Below are 27,635 nucleotides of genomic sequence, written 5' to 3'. Positions count from 1 at the left end.
TCTGCTGGCTCCCCTGTGTGCACCCATTCGGACTGTGTTTCAGAGAACTGCCACCATGTTTGACCCGAGTCAGATGATCCGTTGAGCTTTTGGATGAAAAGGTGCTACACTGGTAAACAGCATTACGGTCATTCTTTCCTCCCTGGCCAAGCTGGGATGCTTCCTCATAGTTTACTTTCTAGGCCTTACTCTTGCAAAGCGGAGTCCTTTGTTAGGGTTAGAATTTCCCACAAATCCGCTCGATCATTTGTTTTTGTTTGCCCTCTTTGAAATGAGGCACAAAGCAATCCCTGTAAAGGGCAACGCTGTCCCGAAGGCTGAGGAAGGTCCCCGAGACAGTGGCTCCAAGTCGCTCTTTTCAGGCAGAGCCAGCTGAGTAACCTTATCGCAGGTAGCTGCTTTGCCAGGTGCCCGGTTCAGGCGCTTTCCCGCCGGGAGCGGCGCTAGCCCCGGGGCACCGGGCTCTGACAAGTGAGGGGCAAAACTTGGCGAAACCCCGGGGCCCGGGACCACGGGGTCTGTTCAGAAGAAACTTGGGGAACGGGGCGGGCCCCACAGACCGTGCCCTTCACCCCCCCGCCCCCCGCGCCGGTGGAGATCAGCACTTGGCGTCAGGACAGAGACCAGAGTAAGAGAGGACGTCAGGGGGAAGCCGGGAAGCCGGACCGAGGCGAGGTTGCGAAGGCACCTCCAGGCTCTGAGTCAGGGCTGTCCGTCCCTTCGCTCGGGCTGCTCGGCTCGCGCCAGCCCAGCCCTCGGCCGGGGCCGGGACCGGGGATTGCTACATGCCAGCTTCCCCGGGGAAAACCAGAGCCTCACTTTGGTCCCTTCCGGTAATTGACACGACAGGGCGCCCTGAAGGGGGAGGGGAGAGCTCCCTCCATAAATGGTCCCACCCCTGGGCAAGGTGGCTCACTCAGGCAGGTAGCAACGGGGGAGTGTGCACCTGCCGCCGGGCGAGCTCGGCCAGACTGCGAGACGAGGCGGAGCGAACTGAGGGAGTGAGTCAACCATGGACAAGTTGAAGTGCCCGAGCTTCTTCAAGTGCAGAGGGAAGGAGGTAGGGGTCTGGAAACGGTGGGAGGCGTGGCGGCTGGGGGGGGGGGCTGGCAAGGGTAAACTTCGGGTGAGGCAGTCTCAGGCTTTGCCTTCTGCTGGCTGCTCCTTGTTCTCCACATTCCTCTTCAACTACCTTTAAGTGTGCCTGACATGTCCTCAAGAGTAGAGGAAAAAGAGAACAGCTCTTCTTGGGTAGCCAGAAGACTTAGGGTCACCTCAACCTCTGCCTTGGGTATGCCCACAAAATCCTGGGGCTTTTTTTGTCCCTGACCAGACTGTGTCCATATGGAGGGAAATGAAAAAATGCAGTGTCCTGATCTGACCTGGAACCCTCCATAGCCCAGAGCAGCTAACAGGTTGGGAGAGAACCCCTTCCCTCTGAGGTGCAGAAAGAGCTGCTCCACCTGGTGGGACAGGAGAATTTGTCTAGGAGTATTATTCTGTGGCTTCCAGCGAAGCCCCGATTTTATTCTCCAGGATAGGGAGTGAAGTCAAACTTCCCTTAACTCCGAACATCCCAAACTATCAGCGGATAGCAAAAGGAGTCTGTAAATTCTTTGTTTTAGTAGAAGCTATGTTGTATCCTTCTTTTCAAAGATCTCCTGCAATCTCAAGAACGTTGATTTCATTCCAGTCTTCTTTAAGACTTGTATTTGAAGCCTTACTTGTCTGCCCTCATTTCCCTTTCATGCTGGGTACCACATGTAAATTTTCTAGCAAAATTTGGATGATCTCACCCAAAGAAGTAGCAAACATATCCATCTAAAGAGGTGTTTGGGTGTTTTCCCCTCATTTTAAGGAGTAAATGTTGTAAAGTAGAAGCAGCCACTAGCAGAAATCTCCTCAACCTTTGGAAAGCCTTTCCCTTGGCTATAGCTTTCAGGGTTCATTCCCTCCCCCCACCTCTCTCTCTGTCACACACACACACACACACACACACACACACACACGCATGCATGTGAAATATGCTTCTGTGGATTTTTAATAGTAGAAAGACAAACTCTTGATATTTTCTCTTCTCCAGAAAGTGACAGCTTCATCTGAGAATTTCCATGTTGGTGAAAATGATGAGAATCAGGACCGTGGTAACTGGTCCAAAAAATCGGATTATCTTCTATCTATGGTTGGATATGCAGTGGGATTGGGGAATGTGTGGAGATTCCCCTATTTGACCTACAACAATGGTGGAGGTATTGCCCTCTCCCCCTCAACTTCTTTCCTCTTTCAGTTTAAATGGTGTGCTCTATGGCCTCTGAGCCTATTTTAAGAACTAAGCAGAGGTATATGCCAGTTTGGGTTAGTAGGAGAATGGGAAGCAAGCATATTGCATCCATCATTAGACTATGAGTTGCTAGCTCAAGTTAAGAAGCTGGGCTCACAAAATCCTCAGGTATAAACTTGATAAAAGTTGTCGTTTTAGCACTTCTGAGTTTCTGATTTAAGATGCAATATAATCTTCCACTTGCTCTTTTTATGCATGTTGCCATGATAATCTGTTCAAACTCAAGTTATGTTGGGCCTCATTTAAGACTGAATCAAAGCAAAAGGCAGGGGATTCTCATTCTAATATGAAGCTCAAATACATTGCTTAAGTAGCATAAGGCATTACATTGTGGAAATGCAAGTTTGGAAGGAGTTGGTTAAAAAGTAAAGGTCTAGTATTTTAAGCTGCAATATTCAGTTACACGTATTCCTAATTGAATTGACCATACGGAGGATCCTTCTAGAATGCAATAGACTTTAGTTCAAGACTAGGTGTTTAATTTCTGCAAAATGATACTGTTTATGCCTCAGAGATCATTAAGGAAGACTCATTAGAACAAGGAGAAAAAAATTAACTCTGAGGTGACATACAAAAGGAAACAAAATGAATTGCACAATTCCCTAGTAGTGTTGAAACAACTTTTCACTTACACCATATTTTATTTACTTGTAATTACAGGTTCTATTAGAAGTGTAGAGGTGACATGCCCTTAGATTTCATAATTGGGAACCAGTGAAACTGTGCCACTATAATTATTTTTCTTGGTATAATAGGATTTTGTGTGGTGATGTTTCAATCTTATAGTCCTTGTTAATTGGTTGCATTAGAACATTCATATTGGCCTTTAGAGTCTTGAGAAGCTCTGTTTATCAAACACTTTAAGTGTTAGTGCCAATAATTCCCCTCTCTGGAGCCTATATCGTTTAGTCATGGATTTGGTCTAAGTTTGAACTGGAAAATGAGTTAGGAATTACAGTCCTTTGGGTGTCTCATTCCTGAGGTCTAGTGTAGCGAAGAGCATTCAGACTCCTTTCCAGCGTCTTGTGTTCAGGTTCAGAAAAACCACAGTTTCAGAGATTCCCTGTGACTTGCCATCATATAGTGGCCCAGGGGTGGCCATAAATTTCCAGGAACTATATTAAACTAGGTTTAATAGAGAATTTTAAACGTACCCCCACACACACACTAAATGCTATTATTCTTTATATGCTACCATCTCTCTCACGATTTCCTCTAAAAATTAATATATCACATTAGCTCTCAGCTTTTAAAGATCGTATCATTTAGGTAATGAATAGCCTAGACTCTTTTGATTGTTTTTTTTCCTCTGTCCAAGTGTAGGAGAAGAACATGAAATTCAGATTTGTCAAGTGTTAATAGATCAGATTTTTAAATATGGTCAGGTTTGGAAAACTGTTGCTAAAATTTGGAATCATTTTTATCTAGGATTCTTTTTACTAGTTTATGAAGAAGTATCATATAACCATAGGGTCTGAGATAGCAGTATCAACAATTTGTGACCAGTGTATTATATTAGCAATTTACCAATTATAATTGTTATCAATAAAAAATAATATAATAGGTAAAAAGCTAAGTATACCACTAAGGAAAATCATATTAAAAAAAAAACCCAACCCACCCTATTTGTAATGGGCTAGTAAGATTTACCTTGTTGTATTTAGACAGAGAGAGTCTATATTACTTTTCTTCATATTTATCATGGTAAGACTAAAACTTCAATTAGTCATAGTAATGATGGTATGTACATTGCAACATCTATAAAAACATATTGTCTCTATGTTCTAGTACCTAGTGACGTGTACATAACAAGTATTTTATTGTGTCATTATTTTTAATGGAATATATTTTGAGGGTTGGGAAAAATGTAATTCCCAGGTATGATGTTACAATATCATAGTATGGAAAATACGTGAGAAAAATAGTGCAGCGTGGGCCAGTGAAATGTACAGAATCCAAAAGCCCATTTTTTATCCATTGATCCCCACGTTTTCCTGTTAAACTTTGTTAAGACTGCTACGTACTTGATCAATAAGTTTAATATTCTAAAAAAAAAAAGTTTAATATTCTGTTGTGCTTCTACCTACAACCCGGCAAAAGTTCGAATGAGCAATTATGTCCCAAAAGTGGGCAGAAAAAAGTGAAATAATGAAGGTCAAAAAATTTAAAAAGGGATCTGGATAATCTAAAATGCAGGAGAATTAGTCCTACCTTATAAAATAGAGAGTTAACTTTTTTTTGATAGGGTGTGTGTGTGTGCACGTGCAGGCACAAGCCGTGGGGGGAGGGGCAGAGGGAGAGGGAGAGAGAAAATCTCAAGCCCGCTCTGTGCCAGCAGTGGAGCCATAGCAGTTCCCATGACCCTGAGATTATGACCTGAGCCAAAATCGAGAGTCAGACACTGAACCCACTGAGCCACCCAGGCATCCCGGAAAGTTAACTTTGAATGTATCTCAAAACTTCAGAATCTCTTAACAAAACCAAAAAATTTCTTACAGACATTGAGGAAAGACCCTTATGACTATTTGGAGAATAGTCCACTCAGCTGCAATAGCTTCCACTCTGAACCACATTTAGCATTTGCACTGGAAGTCTTACAAAAAATATACTGCTTATTTGGAAAGGAGAAAGGAGGGAAACTAACTTTGGACATAGACTGCATGCCTGCCATTTTGCCGAGGGTTTTCACATAGGCTCTATAACTGAACCCTTAGCACAGACTGATGAGTTGGTATCACTCTCTCCATTTATGAGGAACCCAAGGTCTGGAGGTTAGGTAGATTGCCCCAGGTCACGTAACTAGCAAATGGTGGAGTCAGGATATAAATCTAGGTGTATCTGGCTCCAAAGCCTGTGATCATTCACGTCCTCGGGATGGCTCTTTTATAAGCTATTGTTTTTAATAATCATAGCAACCTCTTTAGGTAATACTAGAATCCCATTTCACAGACGAGGAAGCCAAGGTTTAGAGAATCAACTACTTTCTCACAGAAAGTAATAAATCTGGGGCCTGAACCCAGTGCTCTGACTCCACTCTATCAGAAGGCTTTCACAATGTTACACTGGTTATTGAAGGGCCATCTGAGGTTTGGGACATAATAGTGCTTTGTTTCTATTTTGCATTTTCTAGGTGCCTTCTTGATACCTTATGCGATCATGCTGGCCCTGGCTGGTTTGCCTCTGTTCTTCCTAGAGTGTTCACTGGGACAATTTGCTAGCTTAAGTCCAGTTTCAATTTGGAGGATTCTTCCATTGTTTCAAGGTTGGTATTAAAATGTATTTCTTTCAGTGCCTATTGGTCTGTGTATAGAGCTGTTCCCACTATGTAGCAGGAAAGTGTTTCATATTTGGACATGATAAAGGCAAAGAAGCATACATTGTTTCTCTGAATTTTTGCTACTGTAAAATTGAAAGACCAAATGTTAATTTGTATTTCTGTTTCTCTGGGGCTGAAGATCTGGATGGGGTTCCAGAGGATACTAGAGGGGGTTGTCAGGATGTCATTATTTTCCTACATTCACCTTTTAAAATCCCTTGGCGCATAGTTATAGTCCTGTTGTGCATTACCTGCATGGCTCTGGCTTTTTTTCTACTTCATATTCAGTCTTTTGTCTTCTTGCCTTTGCATATCTTTTACAATGCCTCATTCAGCAAAGTTGAAGGGCAGGTCACTTTGTTTTCTTGGGTACGACTAATAGAATAGGACATTGGCAAAGCTTTTCAAAGTGCCTTGATTATTATTAAACATCAAACAGACTTCCTGTCTGAAGGTAAGATATCATTTTGCTATGTGCTAGCTGCTGCAAACTATTTGTAAAAGCCTCAATGCAGCATCAAAAATAAATTTGTAGTGAGTTGAATAGAACATTGTGCGGGAATATTAAGGAAGCCACCTCAAAAGCCAGTCTTGAGCATACAAGTTGTATTCGGTATGCTAAACTACATTTTGATATTACAAGTTCAAGAAACTTTGGCAGTTTAAATTCAGATTGTTACTGAACTATTGAATTTTCTTTACATGCACTTGTAGAAATCCTGTATGTTAATTCAGAGCCTTTATCTGCTACTTGTCAAAATATTGGCTTATAGATGAAGGTGGAAGTACTGGTCAGTGGGTCAATAGGATACGAGTTTTGAATAGTGTTTGTTTGTTTTCAAGAACAGGACTCACTCTGACAAGGACTTTCAGACATAATAAGAGAGGAATGGCCATGGGTGATTCCTTATGTGAATTTGACAGATCAATACAGGTCCTCTGCCCTTGATCTTAGTAACATTTTCTTTTTTTTTTTTTTTTTTTAAAGATTTTATTTATTCATGATAGCCACAGAGAGAGAGAGAGAGAGGCAGAGACACAGGCAGAGGGAGAAGCAGGCTCCATGCACCGGGAGCCCGACGTGGGATTCGATCCCGGGTCTCCAGGATCGCGCCCTGGGCCAAAGGCAGGCGCCAAACCGCTGCGCCACCCAGGGATCCCAGTAACATTTTCTAATTAACTAAAAGGAAATGGTTTCAGAAAGCCAGTCACCAAAATAATTTTAAATTTGAAAAAAAAAGCTGTTTAGACAGTAGTACTTGCTCATCTCTCCCAACTGCAAAACAAAACAAAACAAAACAAAACAAAAAACCCCAAAAAACCAAGAAAAGATAGACAGTGTTGTTTGAAACTGCCTTCTCGTTTTAAAATAGATTCTGTGGAAATTGAGATGCAGCTTTTTTTTTATGAATTAGGAAAAGAAATTGCACTTTTTTGTTTTTGATTTCAACTGTTCTCTTTTTTCAGGTGTGGGAATTACGATGGTCCTGATATCCATTTTTGTGACGATCTATTACAATGTCATAATTGCCTACAGTCTTTATTACATGTTTGCTTCTTTCCAAAGTGAACTACCGTGGAAAAATTGTTCATCTTGGGCAGATCAGAACTGTAGCAGGTCACCTATAGGTAACTGTGCTTATTTTCTTAAAAGATACTGTGAACAGAGTTCATCCTTTCTCATAAGCTTAAAAAGTTACACGATTTTCTCACCAATATAGGGGCAATTTAAAGTAAACCAAGAGTGGGATGCCCATCTGGCTCAGTCAGTAGAGCATGCTACTCTTGATCTATCTCAGGGTTGTGAGTTCGAGCCCCACGTCGGGTGTTAAGAGATTATTCAAAAATAAAATCTTATAGTGAGCCACAGGTTATTGATGAAAGCAGGATAAAGCATGGATAACTTTGAAAAGTGATTAGTGCAATATGTTAATTTCTGAGGGCTGCCAGTAAAGCCGAACCATCCTTAGGAGTAGCCAAGAGAGAAGGAAGAAAGTGGGAAAGTGGTAGAGACCATCACTATCCATGACAGGACTGACAGGACTATGGTATTTCAGGAGCCAGTGAAAGTCATCCACATCATAAGTGGATGGTCTTTGGGATCATGTCAAATTGATATTGTAGACCATTATTGCGGGGATTGCTTATGTATATTGGAGAATAAAGTAATAAAGCTTTAATCCTTCTTAGCAACTTAAAGGTGCCATTTGTCTATATAGGTTAAATCAATCCACATACCAAAAATTTTTTAGAGCACTAAATCACAATCGAAATTATTGTTACTTTATAGTGGTTATTACTATACATGTAATCCCAGTTTAAAAGGGATGATGTTCACTCACCCTTAGTTTACTAGTAGAGAGGATTTAAGATGCTGAATGTGCATGGCTTGTTCCACTTGTAAGACTTCTCCTCTGCCCTCACCAAGTAACAATCTAAATGGTTTAATTATTTTACCATGAAAACTTTTTCAGGAGGGGGTGCCTGGGTGATGCAGTTGGTTGAGCAGCCGGCTCTTGATTTCAGCTCAGGTCATGATCTTAGGGTCCTAGGTCTCCACATTCAGTGGGGAGTCTGCTTCAGGATTCTCTCTTTCCTTTCGCCTCTCCGTTTATGTGCTCTATGTCTAAAATGAGTAAATGAATCTTTAAAAAAAACACCTTTTTTCAGGAAAATACTCTTCTAAAACTAAGTACGTTTCTATGTGTGTATTCTTTTTTTAAATATAATTTTTAGTTACTCATTGTAATGTCAGTACAAATACGGGGGAGATCATCCGAGTCAATAGAAGCTGGGTATACAACAACAGTTTAACCTGCATCAATGGAAGTGAAGCTTATCAGCCAGGGCAACTTCCCAGTGAACAATATTGGAAGTAAGTATGCTAGATAATCTATTTAAACAGATGTTATATAAGTTTTTGGAACTAACAATAAAATATTGATCAGCTCGTTCCTTGCCTCGTAAGTAGAAAAAAAGGGGAATCAGAGCCAGTTATACTTCTCATGACTCAAATTCTTACCTACCCTATGTGAGTGGTAGTAACCTGCAGGATTAGCTCATAGTCAACAAATTGCCATTTATAAATTGTTTTTTAAATGAGCACAATACTGTTGGTGATGATTTGTTCAGTGCTTGTCATGTATAATTTAGGGCATTTCTTTGAAGAAAAAGAATCTCAAATTTTAGACTATACTCAGCAAATTCTAATAGTAAACTGTTGGGTTGTGAGCAATATTTGGTGCTATTTAAGGCTACCATTCTTCATTATCCATTTTGCTTATGATTATCATTATTTGGTAAAAAATAGATATTTGGGGTTATATTTACTTGTATTACCTTTAATTGATCACACTTTACTTTCCTTACTTATACCTACATTTTACCCTTACCAAACTGCCTTGACTCTTGCTGTAATGAGCTCGTCCGCATCTACGTGTTAATGCTCTGTGTGACCCTTTAAAAATTTGGAACTTAAAATGTTCCCAAACATCAAACTAAGAATAAAAACCCTAGATCCATGCAGGTCCTAAATAGAAATCATTGATTTTTATAGAAAGCCTTTGAAAAAGGTCTAAAAATTGGGACCATTTAGGTTTGATGCTAACTACAAGTATGATGAATAATTTAATTTTAGATGTGTTCTTCATCATTTTACCTTGAGAAAAAAAACTGTAACAAATAAAAGAAATAATCTGATGTAAGGTTAATTTTTTTTGTTTTACCTAAAGAAGCTTTGAAATACTAGGGGGCAAATCATAGCTGAAAAAATTAGTAGATCTTTTATTCTAGGGTTTGGAACTTTGGACTGGCTACAGTTAACCCTAAAGTTCAGAGCCTAGCTTTTCATTGAACTATTTTTGCCCTCTGTACTATAGCTCATATGACATTGATGCATTAATATGATGGAATACTCACGAACATCTCCCTGGCTGTAGATATTACAAAATTCAATGTGTTAAGACAAGTGATTCTGTGTTCATAAAAAGACTTGTATGTTTTCAGTAAAGTGGCGCTCCAGCGGTCAAGTGGAATGGATGAGACTGGAGTAATTGTGTGGTATTTAGCACTTTGTCTTCTTCTGGCTTGGCTCATAGTTGGAGCAGCGCTATTTAAAGGAATCAAGTCTTCTGGCAAGGTAATTTGGAAAACACATTAGATAGTGATGTAGCTCTTTTCCAATTTCATTGCAGTTCAATGTCAAGCATAATCAAATGCATGTTTTTTCTATAATAGCAATATTCAAATGTGTGAAAAGCTTTCTAAGTAGGCAGCCTGACTGTAGGAAAATACATAAGATTGCTGCTATTGGTACAAATAAAACAAAACAAGCAAAAACTAGTACTAGGGTTGTGCAATTACAGCTGACCCTTGAACAATGTGGGGGTGAGAGGCGCCAACTCCCTCCTTGCAGTTGAAAATCCAGCTATATAACTTGATTCCCTCACAACTACTAACAGCATGCTGTTCACCAGAAGCTTTACTGATCATGTAAAGTCAATTAACACCTATTTTAGTATGTTATATGTACTATATGCTGTATTCTTATAATAAAGTAAGCTGGAGAAAAGAAAATGTTATTAAGAAAATCATAGGAGAACACATTTATAGTACTTGAATTTATTGAAAAAAATCCTCATCTAAGTGGACCCATGCAGTTCAAACCTGTGTTGTTCAAGGATCAACTGTACTCAAACTGGACCCTGCTAGCTTATATAGCATTCTGAAGCTTGAGTGTGTGTTTAAAATTGTCTGTCCTATTATATAAAGAAGCATCTTGAATGGAATTGTATATTGGAATGTTTGGTTTAGGAACTCTAGATCCTAGTTATATAGAGACAGTGTCAGGATTCCTTTTGTGGGAGAGGGAAAAAAATCAAATATGCAGTCGTTTTCTTAAAGCTTGCTAAAATTGACTCAGAACCCTCTTTTTAAGTGAAGAGTCCTCTTCTGAAAAACACTGTATTTTCTCCCTTTATTGTTTTATTTTTTAAACTTTCCCAAGAACGTCATGGCATTTCAGGGAACAATGTGGAATTTTCTTTGTGAACGTTGTACAGTACTCAGAAAAGTGAATGTTTATGTATGACTACTAGACTGAAACCTCCTTATAGACAGAAGACAGGGGTAACTGTGGATACTATCTTTGTATTCCTGGTATATCTAGCACATTGTTAATGCTAAACTATAATGAGACCCTCTGTTAGATCACAAAAATACTGTGGATATTGCAAAGTCCGTGAAAACTTTCCAAAATAATGTTTCAATTGCACATTTTTGAAACCCGTAGTTCCTTTTTGACATCAATATTGAAATAATCCATTAAAGGCCATTTGTCTAGGCAATTAATTTTTATTGGTCTCTGGATGACTTTAAATTGTCTCCTTGGGCATATTATCAAACATAGGACATCTATGGATCAAAGAAATCATCCACATTAATGAAAAGCCAGCCTCAAAAGCAATCTGCTCATCTGTAACTATGTGTTACCCAGGATACAAGCCGTGCACATGTATGTGTGCTATCAAACTCACTTAATGGTAGCTCTAAGAATAATAATATCAAGTGTTGGGTATTCACTTTAATCAGCTTTCATGAGATTTGGATGTCTACTAGGAGATTATTTTCCTTCTCCTTGGGGACAATATATACTATTTCAGTTATAAAATCATTCCCTTCCCACCTCAATGCAGTAATTCACTAAGAAGTGATATCTGTCCCCTCAGACATTTATAAAGACATATTTAGGAAGGTACTCTACCTTGATTCCAAGTTACCACTGCTGATGTATTGTGTATTTACAATGTGTACCCAGGAAATAGTGCTTCATACATCAGAGTGTTTTGAAAATGGATCATCTCAGAGTGGGAGAAGAAAGATAAAATTATGCCAATTTTGGTATTGGTATCACCAGATTTATTAAAAATGTATGAAATCGTTAATACTTTTACTAATGTCAACTGCCTAACAATTTTGTTCATATGCAATTATGTAACATGACTTAAAAATTTAACTTATCAACCTCTGGTTGTTTTTCTTGTTAGGTGGTATATTTTACAGCTATTTTCCCCTATGTTGTCCTACTCATCCTGCTAATCCGAGGTGCAACTCTGGAGGGTGCATCAAAAGGCATTTCATACTATATTGGAGCACAGTCAAATTTTACAAAACTTAGGGAAGCAGAGGTAAGACTTCATTTGGATTTTAGATTATCTGAGGAGGTAAACCATAAAAGCAAACACTGAAAATCTTTGGTTGCAGGTAAGAGTATCATAATGTAGTGGCTTGTAAAAGAATATGCTGTTAAATTTGTGTTTCTGTTCACTGGGAAGTCTAATGTAGCCATTTAACATGACACTAGTGCTTTCCTATTGGAAGTGAGATGGTCATTTTAGCAGAAAAATTTTAAGTCATCTTATTCATACAACTGATTCTATTTGACCAAAAGGATTTGGGGCCTATGAATCTGAAAAAGAACTTGTCATGTTTGGATACCTACCTGCAAGTTGATGAGTAGGACAGTAAGATTTCTTGGATAAACTCATAGATTTCAAGATTATAGGTGAAAATCTAATGATCTAATACACATTTTAATTGCTTCAAAAGTTAATATTCCCAAATTAAGATCAAAGTGTACCTAATGGATTATGAAGTTAAACCACAAATTTGAAATGAATGAAGCATTCCATTAACAACACTGTTACTTGTAAACATAAATGTGTGCCATGAATATGAATTGGGTAACCTTCTTTTAACTTCAGTCTATCGCTAGATGATGGCTGTGTGTATCATGGATACATAATATCTTTTGCATTTTTGATTGCAGAGAGCATTAACAGTAAGTGTACTGTATATAGGATGCTTCTATTCACATAGCTTATGAATGGTTTCACTTTTTCAGTAAACACATCACATTTTTGGCACGCATTAAGCTTCTGGCCAGCTAAAACCCCAAGTCTTATGTTGAAGTCAAGAAACACTATGTTACTATCATCTTCCATACTAGCAGTGCTATCCAAAATAGTTATTAGTTTGTTTGCTGTGGTGTTCTTTGAGGAACTCATGCTAATTTCCAGCAATTTGTTATTTTCTAAATACTTACAATATGGATATATTTTTTTAAAGATTTTATTTATTTATTTAGAGAGTGCAAGCAGGGGGAGGGGCAGAGGGAGAGGGAGAGGGAGAATCTCAAACAGACTCTACACTGAGTGTGGAGCCTGATGGAGGCTCGCTATCACGACCCTGAGATCATGACACAAGCTAAAATCAAGAGTTGGATGCTTAACCCACTGAGCCATCCAGGCACCCCACAATCTGCACATTTAATTATTTGTTGTAGAATTTCTCTGGTAAGCAAGTCAAATTTATCAGTTTTTTTGTCATGGATATCCATCCTTTACCTTTTCTGAAAATTGAGATGTCAGTGTTTGGCCTTTAGTTTCCTGTACCCAAATAATTTTCACTCAGGAATTAACTACAACAGCCTTAAATTATTTCAGAACTATGAACTTTTATTATTTTAGTCTTGGAGATTAATATACTTTGATGTGTCCACAGGCCATTTGCTTATTTCTTCATTTATGTTGGGCCTCACATCTTTTAACCTTGTTTGTTAATATCTTCCCAACTCGAAGACCATTTTCGATGATGAATCAAAAACAAATAAAATGGAAGTTGGGATTCATCATCTTCTCTCTGTCAGGTTGTTAAGCAAGATGAAATATTAATTAATGCACTTTCAAAATGGTAAATTGTTAAATTAATATGAGCACACAATGATTTCAATTATTGCTGTCATGTTATACTATACTATTAGAGATGCAACATTTTCTCTAAGAAGTAGATCCTCCATTTTCTTGAAGCTTCATAACTTTGAGCACAGTTGAAAAGCCCCTTTGATATTCTTTGACTTTTACAAGCTTGAGATCACCTGAGCTTTACAGTTCCTGAAAAATTTTATATGATTATTTTATATTGGTCTGTTTCAATGTCTCTATTATCTTTAAAATATCAGACCTAAACCTAAAGCTCTTTATGAAACATACAATTTAATCCTTCCTCCTCTTCAATGTGGTAGAAACAGTACTCCCACCCTTCTTTGGGTTTGTTGGTAATGAGAATTTTTTCTTAATTTTTTTTATCTCTCACAATCCATATCCTGAGTATGGGATCATAAATATATATTTTTTCCTTTTCTTTGGATATCCGAACTTTGTTGCAATCTGTAGGAGAGCAGAGGACCATACAAATTTATAGCTAGAAGAGTCTTCCAGTCTTCAGTGATTATCGTACTAACTCCTTCATTTTACAATGGTGAAACTGAAACCCAGAAAGATTCATATTTAGTTAAGTTTACACAGCCAGTTTGTGCATCTTGAATGAAGATTTCTTAATCCCTAAATTAATAATTTTGTATATAGCTATGAGATTGATAGATATGGATATTATAACTACATTTGGAATTTTGCTTCACTTTACTTGCAACCTAGATACACATCATAGTATGCAGTAGCATTTTTATAGAAACCAGACCTGCCACACCAATTTCCAGCTCCCCCTAATTCACATATGCATACAAAAATGTATCAAGTAAAAGCAGCTGAGAGATCAACATAAGCATGTTGTTCATCTCTTAATATGTACAGCTGCCTAAAAAATAAGAGCATTTTATTTCTAATGATTTTGTTACAATAAGTGAAATAACCGTTATCTATCTATGCTTATCTCATCCATCCATTTTGCTTTCTTTTGGCTGCCTCCCATTATAAAGCAATTATAATATAATAATAATCTAACATCAAGCTGTATTCTGAAGATCTAGCAAATTTTATTCCCTAACAACTTTTATTTCTATTGAAATTGGAAATAGATTACATATCTTTCAAGGGGAAAATTACAGTTTTTAATTTCCATAAGAGAAACTGAGTATCAATTTATGATTATTTTCCATAATAACAGCAATAGCTACCATTGAGCATCCTAATTGCTTTACATATGCTATCTTATTCAATTCTCACATCATTCCAAGTACACTTGTAATAATAATAGTTATCATCATCATCATCATTTTCTTCATCCTCTCCATTTTACAGATGAATAAACAGGCTTAAAAATGTTAAATAAATTGAAGGCAAGGAGCGTAAGAGGTATTGGATATAAACTTCATTTTCTTTGACTCCAGAGCTAGAGCTCTTTGTCACCATTTTATATTGCCTGCCTTTCACTGAGCAGTCCTGTTTTTAGATGGACTAAAAAAAAAAAAACACTTTTGCCCAAATCTTTGCCAGTCTTCTTCCTTGAAATCTACACAATTAGGTTACTTTGGGTAATGTTTTATCTACAGAATTTCACTGTTAACATGGATTTCCATAGATTAGATTAGTTTCTAAGATTATTTTCCTTTAGCAAATATATAGGAGAGGCAAATTATAAAAGGGACACTAGTAAAGGGGTAAGATTGGATGCAGTGAGTGGGAAGCTGCTTAAAGAGCGGAGGCCAGCTATGTGGGGCTCTAAACGAACAAACTAAGGGATGTCTAAATATATCATCATTCTTCAAAAATTGCCTACTACTATTCTTGTTAAGAATGGATATGTATCAATCCTCCCCAAATTGGTATGCAGAGTCAATAACATTTTAATCAGATTGACAGCAGTTTTTCTTAGATCTTGAGAACTGATTGTAAAATTTACGTGTAAGAGAAAAAGGCAAAAAAAGGTGTTTTTGAAGAAGGAAGACCTGTCCTACTAGATATGAAACAATATTATGATGCTATAGGAATTAAAATAAAGTGGTATTAGCATAGGTATAGACTTACGACCAGTGGAACAGAACAGTAGTCTCAGAAATAGATTCATGAACATTTGGAACTTGATATATGGCAGAGGTGGCAATGCAGATCGATGGGGGAAAGGATGGACTATCTAATTGATATAATTGACATCCAATTGATATAACTGATAATATAAATCATCTTTAGACAAATGATACTCTAGAAAAGAAAATGAATTGGGATTTCCAATTTAATATATACTGTATCAATTTTTAGGTTAATTGAAAACAATATGAGCAAAGCTTTAAATCCTTTTGAAGAAAATGTAGGACAGTATCTTTATGATCTTTGGCTAAGACTTCTCTTTAAGTAAGAGAAATCAAGGACAATACATGAAAGTGAAGATGGACACCTTTAGTTACATTAAAACAACAATAAAACCTTTGGCTCATCAAAGGTCACGATGTTAAGAGGTGAAAAGAGTTAACCACAAATTGGGAGGAAAATTATCATATATAATAGACAAAAGATTAGAATCCAAATTACATAAGAATTGCTAGAGATCAAAGAAGACAAATAACCCAAACAATAAATTGGCAAAAGGCACGAATAAGAATTTCACAGGGAAAAAAACCCTATGGAATATAAGCACATAAAAACAAACTAAACCTTATAAGTAATTAGGGTAATGAAAACTCTCATTCGACAGCCACCAGATATGACCATATTAAAAATTCTGACCAATATTGGCAAGCATGTGAAGGAATGGGAGCTCTCACACCTAGCTGGTGAGAGTAGGTGGTAAAATAATATGGCAATATTTAGTAAAAGAGAAGACGCATCATATACCTCTTTAACATTGCAGTTCCTCAACTAGGTATGAGGAGACATGCACAGGAATACTTACAGCTACATCATTTTTAATAGCAGAATATTGAACAGCCTGAATGTCCCTCAGCAGGATAAAGGATGACCTGTGGTATACATAGTGGGGCAAACGGCAGTGAAAAAAATGTTCAAAACTACAGATATTTAACTAAACCATATGAATTTGCCCATATTTTTTCATTTTCAACATAAAGTTGAAATATAATGTTCAAATTGATCGTGGATAAATCTCATACAATACTGAATGAAAAAAGGCATGTTGAATAGGTTTATATCCATTAAGAAAACTTTTCTATAAACCCAATAACATGAAAAGCTAAATACCATACTGTTTGGGTTTACATATTTTTATGGTAAAAATATAAAGAAAAACAAGGAAATGAGAAACACATAAGTCAGGATAGCAATTACCACTGGAGGTTGAAGGGTGATATGATGACAAAGGGGCATTGGGCGGCTTCCAAAGACTGACAACATTTCATTTTTTAAGCTGAGTAGTGGGTTTGGTGTTTATTTCATTATTATTCATATTAATTCATTAGTATATATGAAGTATTTTATAGAAGTAAAAAATTTAAAGTGTGTCTTTTTAAACATGGAATTATCAAAAAAATTGAATTATCTTCTCTTATAGGTTTGGAAGGATGCTGCCACTCAAATATTTTACTCCCTTTCAGTGGCTTGGGGTGGCTTAGTTGCTCTATCATCTTACAATAAGTTCAATAACAACTGCTTCTCAGATGCTATTGTAGTTTGTTTGACAAACTGCCTCACTAGTGTGTTTGCTGGATTTGCTATTTTTTCTATACTGGGACACATGGCTCATATATCTGGAAAAGAAGTCTCTCAAGTCGTAAAATCAGGTATGTGATGCTCTACGTTAACAACTTTGATTAATTCAGTGTAGCTCATTTAAGAAACACTAATACATTTTGTATCAATTTACTTAAAGCACTCAAGTAAAGTTTAGGGTGTTGCATTTTCTTTCTCATTTCATCTTATATAATTTGATTGCTTTAATCATGTAATAATTCTTAGATTGTCTGAGAAAACAGGACTATATTAGGGAACAATTGTTTAAGAAGATAATTGTCTGAATTTTGCATAGTCCTTCATATGAACTGCCTACTGTACATGAGTGCCTTTACACATATTATCTTCATTTATGTGTGTATATATACATATATACATGTGTGTATTCATATGAATGACTATATGAGTATATATGTGTGTGGGTGTGGCTGTGTATTCCTCCATGTACAAGTGCAATATTGGGTCTGAATTTTTAAAACACATCAGTATCATATCGATAGAAACCCAAGTAACTTTGAGTATCCAGCTATGTCCAGCTTTAAAGGAATCTGTTTAATGAACTTCCTAACTTTCTTTAGCTAAGGATGCTTAGTTATCTGACTAAGAATCTTAGGAAAAGAATTCCAGGATTCTTAGTGGTAGGAATTCCTCATTAAATTTTTATTTATGGGGATGCCTGGGTGGCTCAGCAGTTTAGAGCCTGCCTTCGGCCCGGGGTGTGATCCTGGAGTCCTGGGATCGAGTCCCGCATTGGGCTCTGTGCATGGAGCCTGCTTCTCTCTCTGCCTGTGTCTCTGCCTCTCTCTGTGTGTCTCTCATGAATAAATAATTTAAAAACATTAATTTTTTTTATGGCCAGTATCATTTGATGGAGAAGCCAATGCAGGAGAATAGAATGTTAGGACTAGAAGAGACCTCATAGATAATTTAGCTTCTCATTTCCAGAGAAGTGGACTGATGCACAGAAATTTTATGTCTTACAGTAGATAGATAAAATCATTAGGAAGTGACAGAGCCTAGGTTAGAAGCTAATTCTGCTGAATCCTAGGTCAGTCTTCTAGGACTCGGGAGAAACCTAAAATACTTAAGGCAACTAAGTATCATATGATATAATTGAAAAAATTTAAAGCACCTCTAACAATAATATACATCAAACAGAAAATAAGATTCAATTTTTAGTTTTGTTATATACAAGTTTGCAAGTGTCCATATTCTAGTTAAAATGGCAGTACACATTCTGGGTGAACATTTGGAGAGACGGCTAAAGACTACAACAGTCATTCCATAAGCATATCTTTCTTAATAGTGTAATTCTTTTTGAATTTCTAGGCTAGTATAATTTACGTTTCTGGAGTTTAAGACAATTCTTTATGAATCTTAAAAAAATGAAAGAGTTAAACAAAATCATTGAAATAGTTAAGATCTCCTATGTGAGTAATTTACAAAATTCATCTCATAGCTTAATTCACGTCACATGCACACATGCACACATTATCATTTTGTTGAATAACCAAGTCGAATATTTTTAAGAGTACAAGTGAAAGAGTTGCTTGAGAATGTGCATTATGGATGGCATTGCTAAATTGAAATGAGTTTTTTCTAGTATCTTATTTTGGAAATGTTCAAATATGTGAACTTTTTTGCAACTGATTTAAATTAAATATCATACATTTTTCTTAGGTTTTGATTTGGCATTCATTGCTTATCCAGAAGCGCTAGCCCAACTCCCAGGTGGGCCATTTTGGTCCATATTATTTTTCTTCATGCTTTTGACTTTGGGTCTCGACTCTCAGTTTGCATCCATTGGTAAGTAATACTCTGAGTGTTATATTTTATATTTTGTTATATTTTACTCATGTTTCCTCTACTTAAAAACATGTTGCCATTAGGTTTGCCCTTAGAATCTGAACATTCTTTTTAACTTAATTTTAAATACAGAAAAATACAAAGCACTCATGTAGTAGATACCCAAAAGGAACAGACATGAATGTTTCATATTTGCTTCAGAAATGAAATTGAAGTCCCCTGTTTCTCTCCCTAATACAATTCACATTTCTTCCTTCCCAGAAGCAACTGTCACCATGGATTATGTGTGTTATTCAGTCCATTCTTGATACATTATATACATGTCCATAAATAACACATGAATTTTGTCACATCAATGTGAAGTTTCATAACATACATATCATTCTGACAGTTGTTTTTCACATGTATTGTGAATCTGTGTTGATATATACTCCTATATATCTACCGAATTCACAATCTGTTGCTGATGGGCATTTGGATTATTTACAATTTTGAAAAATTACACATGCTACTCAATGATTATTCTTGCATGTGGCTCTATGTATACGTAGGGATTTCCCCTGGGGTACACACCTAGAAATTCGGAAACTTTTTCATCATATCACTCTTACATAAATACACTTTTATAATTGACTATATACAGTATAACGTCTGGCCTCCTCTAGTTGACTTTCAAAGCCCTTGAAAATTTTAAACCTGTATCTTCATCCTTTCACCCATACATCCTTCTACTTTCAGTCAGTACTGTGATATCATGAACACATTTCTTTCTAGAAGGCCTTTCTGTCTCCATGCCATTTATTCAAATGTTCATTTTATTTAAAAGTTCTAGAATTCTTCCTTCCCTATAACCCTCTTTCAAACTACGTCAGCCTTCAGGGATCTGTTACCTTGTAGTTACTACCAATGAAAAACCTTGTAAAACAGACTAAAAATAACAAATAAAGAGAGCTGCATTTGGTTTTTATCAGAACCAACAGGTGGTAACTGCCAAAAGAAAGGATCCTATGGGTTTTTTAAAAAAGCAAGGAGTAGGACCCAGAGTATATTTTCAGCATATATTTGTAAATTTGATTAGAAGCTGAATTCTTTGATTAAAATTATTGGCAAATGAGTTTACATATAACATTGCCATTTTTTCCCTTCTGAAGAAACGATTACAACAACGATTCAAGATTTATTTCCCAAAGTGATGAAGAAAATGAGGGTTCCTATAACTTTGGGGTGCTGCTTGGTTTTGTTTCTCCTTGGTCTTGTCTGTGTGACTCAGGTATAGTACAGTTTTTTTTTTTAAGATTTTATTTATTTATTCATGAGAGACACACAGAGAGAGGCAGAGTTATAGGGAGAGGGAGAAGCAGGCTCCCTGCAGGGAGCCCGATGTGGGACTCGCTCCCAGGACCACGGGATCATGACCTGAGCCAAAGGCAGGCACACAACCCCTGAGCCACTCAGGTGCCCCTTATAGTATTTTTTTCATAGACAAATCATTAGTTGGAATGTACCTTATAATCTAAATAAGCAAACAAAGGTTTAAGAGGATGTTTAGTGACAGATCCAAGTCTGACTCGTATCAAGGTTTTCTGGGTTTTAGCCCAAATTTTTTCCCATTATAGCACAGTTTTGAAATTTAATAATATTTTGAAGAGGGGAGGTGATCCAATAATGGAAAATTTACCCAAGTACAAGAAAGTTATAGACTTTGAACATATGCTATATTTTTGGCAGCTACTACAGAGCACACAGACACTGCATATAATTTTGATAATCAAGTATTCTAAATGCTTATTTTTTACAGTGACTCAGTATAGGATGGAAGGTGCATCCTTTTTGAGATATTTAAAGCCACATTTGTGTTTACATTTGGAAACATTCCTTGATCATATCTTAGCATAGGTGAAACCAGGAAGCATATATTTAGACTTCATCAATCATAAAAATAAATTAAAATATACTTAGATGTAATTTTTTTTTTTTTGTAGGCTGGAATTTACTGGGTTCATTTGATTGACCACTTCTGTGCTGGATGGGGTATTTTGATTGCGGCTATACTGGAAATCATAGGAATCATCTGGATTTATGGTAAATAGTAACTACAGAATTATCTACATATTTTATTAACTAATTTAGTGTGATTCCTTTTCATTATGTTTACGAAAATAGTAAAGTATAATATTACTGGGAAAATTGATTATGAATATTATGTAGTTAAAGGTGTATACTTCATTGATATAGTATAGGAAAATTTTTAGACAGTCAGGCAATTTGGGGCCACAATGATTAATGGAGGAAAATGTAAGCAAGGACTGAATGCACTCTTTTTTTCTAAGGTGGGAACAGATTCATTGAAGATATAGAAATGATGATTGGAGCAAAAAGGTGGATATTCTGGCTATGGTGGAGAGCTTGCTGGTTTGTTATTACTCCTCTTCTTCTGATTGTAAGTATTAATATGCTATGAATTTGAAATCTATCTATATATAAAACGTTTCTAAGATAAACTTGAATAATTCATGTTAGAGACAATAAGGCAAACTGTCATAAATTAATGACTTTCAACTTTTGCTTTATGATTGCCAAGTTGCCTAAATTAAAAATACCTTTGCAGTATTGTTTTTGAGGCTATAGGTTTAAACATTTACCATTTGAGAAAATGAACAGGCTCTTATAGACTTAAAGGTCCTATGTACTTAAAAATTATCAATAGAATAAATAAAATAAATCATTCATTTGCTGGTTCCCTAAAAATTATGCTGAACAACCTACACTGTCCCTAACCTCTCTGCTAAGACCCAGACTCTGCCTGCAAGGAATATGATCTCAATACACTAATTGCTAAGAAACAACACTCAGATTTTAGTGCACATTTTTCTTTATGGGAAGTATTTACTATCCAAAATTACTAAAAGAAAGTCACCACTGTCAACAGAGGCAACAGTTTATGTTAAATTCAACAATTGGTGCTATTTAGGAACTGAGGGAAAGCAAAAGGTATCTTACCCGAGAGACATGACATATAGACATACCTTTAAATATCAGTTCAGGACAGTAAGTGACAAAATAAACACTTAATAGGATGGAGAATTACTGTAATGGTGGAGGTGGGGGCAGCGGCAAAGCTTCATAGAGGATGTTTGGTCCTCATTGCCTCCTTGTCTCAAAGTCTTTCCTAGGAAAGGGCATTAAATAATTTGATCCAGAATGTGCTTCACATCTGAAGTATTATGTTTGTTTTAGAGAATGTTAAGTTTTATTTTTTACATTTTATAAGGTCAATTTCAAGTAGGGAGCAGTTTGGGACTGACTGTACTGAATTAAAATATTTTGGATGCTCCATATTCTAGCAAAATGATTTTGACATTACTACTAAATATTTTCTTCTTGTGACAAGTCTCCATAATAAAATAAGCCCTTTATCAATTAAGAAGCTCTCACTATATTTTTTTTAGCCAGTGAGTTTTCATTGATTAATAGCTTTGACAACTGGATTTAATTTAAAATGCAAAAGTATTAAATATTTAATGATATACATTATCATCTATTTTGCAGTCAAATACTCTACCCCTGAGCTATACCCCCTAATCATCTATTTTGTATAAAGTGATATGAAGTCATGGATACTCCAGTATCCTCATCCACTCTCTTGTATTTATGTAAAAGATTATGATAATTGGGAAATACATTTAAATTACTGGGAACTAATGTATTAAATTGATGGAATTAAACTATTTAATTCTAAAATTAAACTTGAATATCAAATAGGTATTTACCAAATAGGTAATTCTTACATTCCATCTCCCTGAGTTTAGTAAAAGATAGCTAAGTAGTTTAGAGAAAGTACTAGGTGACTCTGGTTTTTGTTTTGTCTGCCTTACAAGTTTCTAAATAATTACTTTTAATGCAGCAACATATCTAATAGGTTTTTTAAAAAGTTTTTTTTAACTTGACCATTAGGTGTTTTCCTTGCGAAGATTCAGATTTCACTGTTTTACCCAAACACACATTGCGTTTGTTTTTCCTCTCTCAAAGAGAGGCTAGAAGTGAAGTGTACTTTATATATACCAGTAGTTTGTGAATGTGTGTGTTTTGGGTATGGAGTAAGGGGTGCTCTATGCCATGGGAAATAATAGAAGCAACTGCTAAGCAAGGTGCAAAGCATGTTCACTAAAAGGTACTTTACATTCTCCTTGAATTAAGTGCTATGCTGGTGAGCTGGATAGCATAGGATAAAAGCATACTATTGTAAGTTAAAGTTAAAAGGTCAGTAATGGACATTTTCAGATATTATTTTGTTTTCAATATGAAATATTTCATGGTAAAGTATTTTATTGAAAAACATGTTGGACCTGTATTTTATTTTTTATAACTATACGGAGGTGCTCATTTTGGAAGAATCTATTCAAAGCCAAATATGAGTTATTTAGATGAGTTCATTTAGTACTCTCTTCTGGCTAGTTACTGGATTATCTTAGTTGTTTGAATGTATTTTCATTTTAATTGCTTTTGATAGATGATTTCTAAGGAATGGGATCAAATTCCTAACAATTAGTGCAATTGAAATTGTTAGTGCAATAAAGTCTAATCTTTAGAACTGTCTTTTCATACTTGACTTTCACAGGCAATTTTGATCTGGTCATTGGTGAAATTTCATAGACCTGATTATGCCCAAATTCCATATCCTGACTGGGGAGTTGCTCTAGGCTGGTGTATGATTATTTTCTGCATTATTTGGATTCCAATTATGGCCATAGTAAAAATAATTCAAGCTGAAGGAAGTATCTTTCAAGTAAGCACATTTATATTACACTTTGTAGAAAGTACTTATGATGAAAATGGGGATTACTCAAATGGTGGTAATATGGGATTATGAACCTTTAGGTTACAATCTGATACAATCATCAGATATATGTGCATAACATAGCTTTATATCATATATATATATATATATTTGTGTGTCTTCTACTATAAGCTTCTTTAGGGAGTCTTCTGTTGCTTGCTGCTATATCCTCAGTTCCTATTAGAGTGCTCAGCACAAAGAAATTGTGATATTTATCCTTGTACTGAGTTGTCCCTGAAGATGACACCAAGCAAATGACCTTTTTGCTTAATATCTATAATCCTTACTTTATATTGTCTGGTTATAATACATGTGTTAATAGTGTGTTTAGGGTGGAAAAAGCCTGCTAAATTATTTCAAACCCAGTCTAGACCCTGAGTGATCCCTCTTGCACGGAGACATAGGGGGATGCAGTTGATTATGACATCTCATTAGGATAATGACTAGGACAAATCTCCAGTCAGATTTTAGGTGATTTCCCAAGCTCATTCCAATCAGTGGTTTGATCCTTGAGCTCCTTTTATTTGGTTCTTGGAACCTCCCAGGTACACTGATTTAAATCCTCACATAACCCTCACTCTAAGGGCAGGACCAAAATGTCGGAGAATTCAGTGAAAAACATGGAGTGATTCCATTGTTCAAACAGGCCCATATATTTTCTTTTCAAATCATTTACATACTCACTTATTTTGGTTTCGTAGTTAATATAATTCTATTAACAGTTAAATTTGAGTGTCATTTTTAATTTTTAATTAATTTTCTTTTTTTCTTTAAATTTTTTTTTTATTTACTTATGATAGTCACACAGAGAGAGAGAGAGAGAGAGAGAGAGGCAGAGACATAGGCAGAGGGAGAAGCAGGCTCCATGCACCGGGAGCCCGATGTGGGACTCGATCCCGGGTCTCCAGGATCGCGCCCTGGGCCAAAGGCAGGCGCTAAACCGCTGCGCCACCCAGGGATCCCCAATTTTTAATTAATTTTCTAAAAAGATTTTATTTTATTTATTTATTCATGAGACACATACAGAGAGGCAGGGACACAGGCAGAGGGAGAAGCAGGCTCCATGCAGGGAGCATGATGCGGGACTCAATTCCAGGACTCTAAGATCACGCCCTGGGCTGAAGGCAGACGATCAATCACTGAGCCACCTAGGCTTCCCAGTATCATTTTTTTAGTACACTGTACTAAGAATTTTTGATGACCACCTTTTACCTTTCTATGGTTCCCATTTCATTTTGGTTAGCAAAAAAACTTAATATTTTGCAATGAAAATATGGTTTGATATCTGCTTGTTTACAGATTGCAGCACATATGGTCTAAAACAAGTTTTTTTTTTCTTTTCAGCGCTTTGTAAGCTGCTGCAGACCAGCTTCTAACTGGGGTCCATACCTGGAACGACATCGTGGGGAGAGATATAAAGACATGGTAGACCCTAAAAAAGAGACTGACCATGAAATACCTACTGTTAGTGGCAGTAGAAAACCAGAATGAGATCTAATTTATAAAAATATGTGGTCATACAATGTGATTATTTTAGAACAGAGGAAAATTTTATTTATTTATATGCTGGCCGAGTAGAAAAACGTCTATACTATATTCATGATAGTATAAACTTTTTTCCCATTTAAGCAGGAATGTAATATAATGTGAATCTACTACTATTTAACAATGTGATTATTATATTTCTTTTTAGATTATCTATCTGTATAACACACAGCTGTCTCTATGTCATACACTTTTGTAAATATTATCATAATATTTTTCTAATACGCTGAAGACTTTATATTGAGCCAGTGATTTAGAAAACTGTTATATTTTCTATTATATAAGTTTTAAAATATTATTTGCTTTTATTTTCTTAGTTTACAATCTTTCTTTTCCATAAAGTTGAGGGAAGTAAATCAGTATATTTAAAAGAAAGTGTTAAAATTGAAGGTCTCGTTTAACTAGAAATGCCATACATATATGAAAAAATGGATTGTGTATATGAGCACTGTAGTTTAATACTTTTAATCCAAATATATATAAAATTTTCATGTATTTATGGGTCTCTTTTTCTATGTGAACTTACTGGTTATGTTCTTCACCTTTAAATAGTGAAATAAGGCAGAAAAATCAGGATTCTATGGCCAGTAAATGATAAATCTAGAAAATGGAATCCAGAAGCTTTGAATACTTACTCCATATAATATCTTCCTCAGGTTATAATGGGAAGAAAATATCTCCCACCTAATTTCTACTGTGTTTCACAAAATTAAGAGTTGTTCATTATATTCTCTGAAATCTAGGTTTATTTTCAAATAGAACACGGGACAAAATACTAATGAGGAAATGGCTTCAATCAAATCTAAGATTCTAGGATTGTAATATATACTTAATAGATCACGTAAAATTATTTTTGTCTTGAGTTAAGTTACTATTTACAGATGATAACCTATTTTCATACTTATAGAAGATAAACTTGTCAAGAATAAGGGAAGGCAAATTAGAAAGTCCTATGTCCCAGTTTCCTTACAAAGGATAATAAAAACATATCATTAATAGACTTATACATTGATTATTGACTACTAGTTTAAACATCACAGCCTGGGATGGTGAACATTGCCTAAATATGTAAGAAACTTCTCAGTTATTTTTAAGGTTCTTAACCTGGGCTTCAGAGAACATATGAAACTGACATTATACATATCATTCTGTGTGTATGTATACATACATTCTTCTAGGGAGAGAGTCTATAGGTTTCATAAGAATACTAAAGGGGATCTGTGACTCAAAAAAGCTTAAGAACCATATACACTACTACTTTTGGCTTTTTTGTTCTCAGCAAATGAGAAATAAAAGGAATCATTTTAATGCTTAATTTTAAATTAATACATTTAATTTTTAAAAAAGATTTTATTTATTCATGAGAGACACAGAGAGAAAGGCAGAGACATAGGCAGAGGGAGAAGCAGGCTCCATGCAGGGAGCCCAACACGGGACTCCATCCCGGAACTCCAGGATAACGCCCTGAGCCAAAGGCAGACGCTCAACGGCTAAGTCACCCAGGTTTTCCTAAATTAATACTTTTAAAATTCCTTTCCTCTTCCTTTTGATTGAAGATTAAAGGAGTAAGGGATTAAGGTATTTAATTTATACTGGTAATTTATTTTGGGGCATTACAGTAGGTATACAGATGGGGCTATAATTGAACAATCTCAGTGAACCATGTACATATATATAAAATGAACTTGTGATAGATATTTTGAGGATTTTCTTTGTGGATAAGTCAAATGCCATTAGTGAACTTCAACAGATTGTTAGTTCCTCAGTTACACTGGATTTTATAAAACATTTGAAATAGATGGCTGATTAGAATCAAGAAATACTTTTTCTTAATTTTAATCCATATTACATTAAATGCATTCTATCATTATATTTTGGTACTATGTAAGATGTCCATTTTTCACCAAATAAAAAAAAACCATGCCTTTTTCTATAGGTGATTTTTGCAATTCAGGGAAGATTTAGGCATATTTCTAATGAGATAATATCAAATTGATGGAGGACAGGGTGACAGGTAAGAAATCCCCTTCAAGAGCTGACTACAAAGAGGAAGAATTTATGTGACTATCTTCACAAGTGTCTACAGCAAGATCTTAACAATGCCTGGCATATTTTAGGGTGCTCAATGATAGCTCTTATTACACAGATTCAACAGTGTAAGAGAGTATTCTGTATAAAAGAAAAAGTTCTGGGCAGCCCGGGTGGCTCAGCGGTTTAGTGCCACCTTCATCCCAGGGCGTGATCCTGGAGACCCGGGATCGAGTCCCACATCGGGCTCCCTGCATGGAGCCTGCTTCTCCCTCTGCCTGTGGC

At 36.1% G+C, this 27,635-nt stretch overlaps 1 protein-coding gene across 1 annotated transcript; it reads left to right on the top strand.

Annotated features, from left to right (window-relative positions):
- Nucleotides 1-635: 635 nt before the first annotated feature.
- SLC6A14 (solute carrier family 6 member 14) lies at nt 636-25,817 on the top strand. The gene is made up of 14 exons (XM_072817862.1): nt 636-1,060; nt 2,084-2,249; nt 5,472-5,603; nt 7,125-7,286; nt 8,394-8,532; nt 9,663-9,795; nt 11,702-11,842; nt 16,956-17,184; nt 18,815-18,940; nt 20,092-20,210; nt 20,923-21,022; nt 21,271-21,380; nt 23,559-23,726; nt 25,122-25,817. The coding sequence occupies exons 1-14, from the start codon at nt 1,013-1,015 to the stop codon at nt 25,266-25,268; spliced, it is 1,920 nt and encodes a 639-aa protein (XP_072673963.1). The 5' UTR covers nt 636-1,012; the 3' UTR covers nt 25,269-25,817.
- Nucleotides 25,818-27,635: the final 1,818 nt, after the last annotated feature.

The sequence above is a fragment of the Canis lupus genome, chromosome X, assembly GCF_048164855.1.
Source record: "Canis lupus baileyi chromosome X, mCanLup2.hap1, whole genome shotgun sequence".
Lineage (NCBI taxonomy): Eukaryota > Metazoa > Chordata > Mammalia > Carnivora > Canidae > Canis > Canis lupus.
Note: the sequence above shows the minus strand (reverse complement) of the source record. Positions and strands in the feature narration are given on the sequence as shown.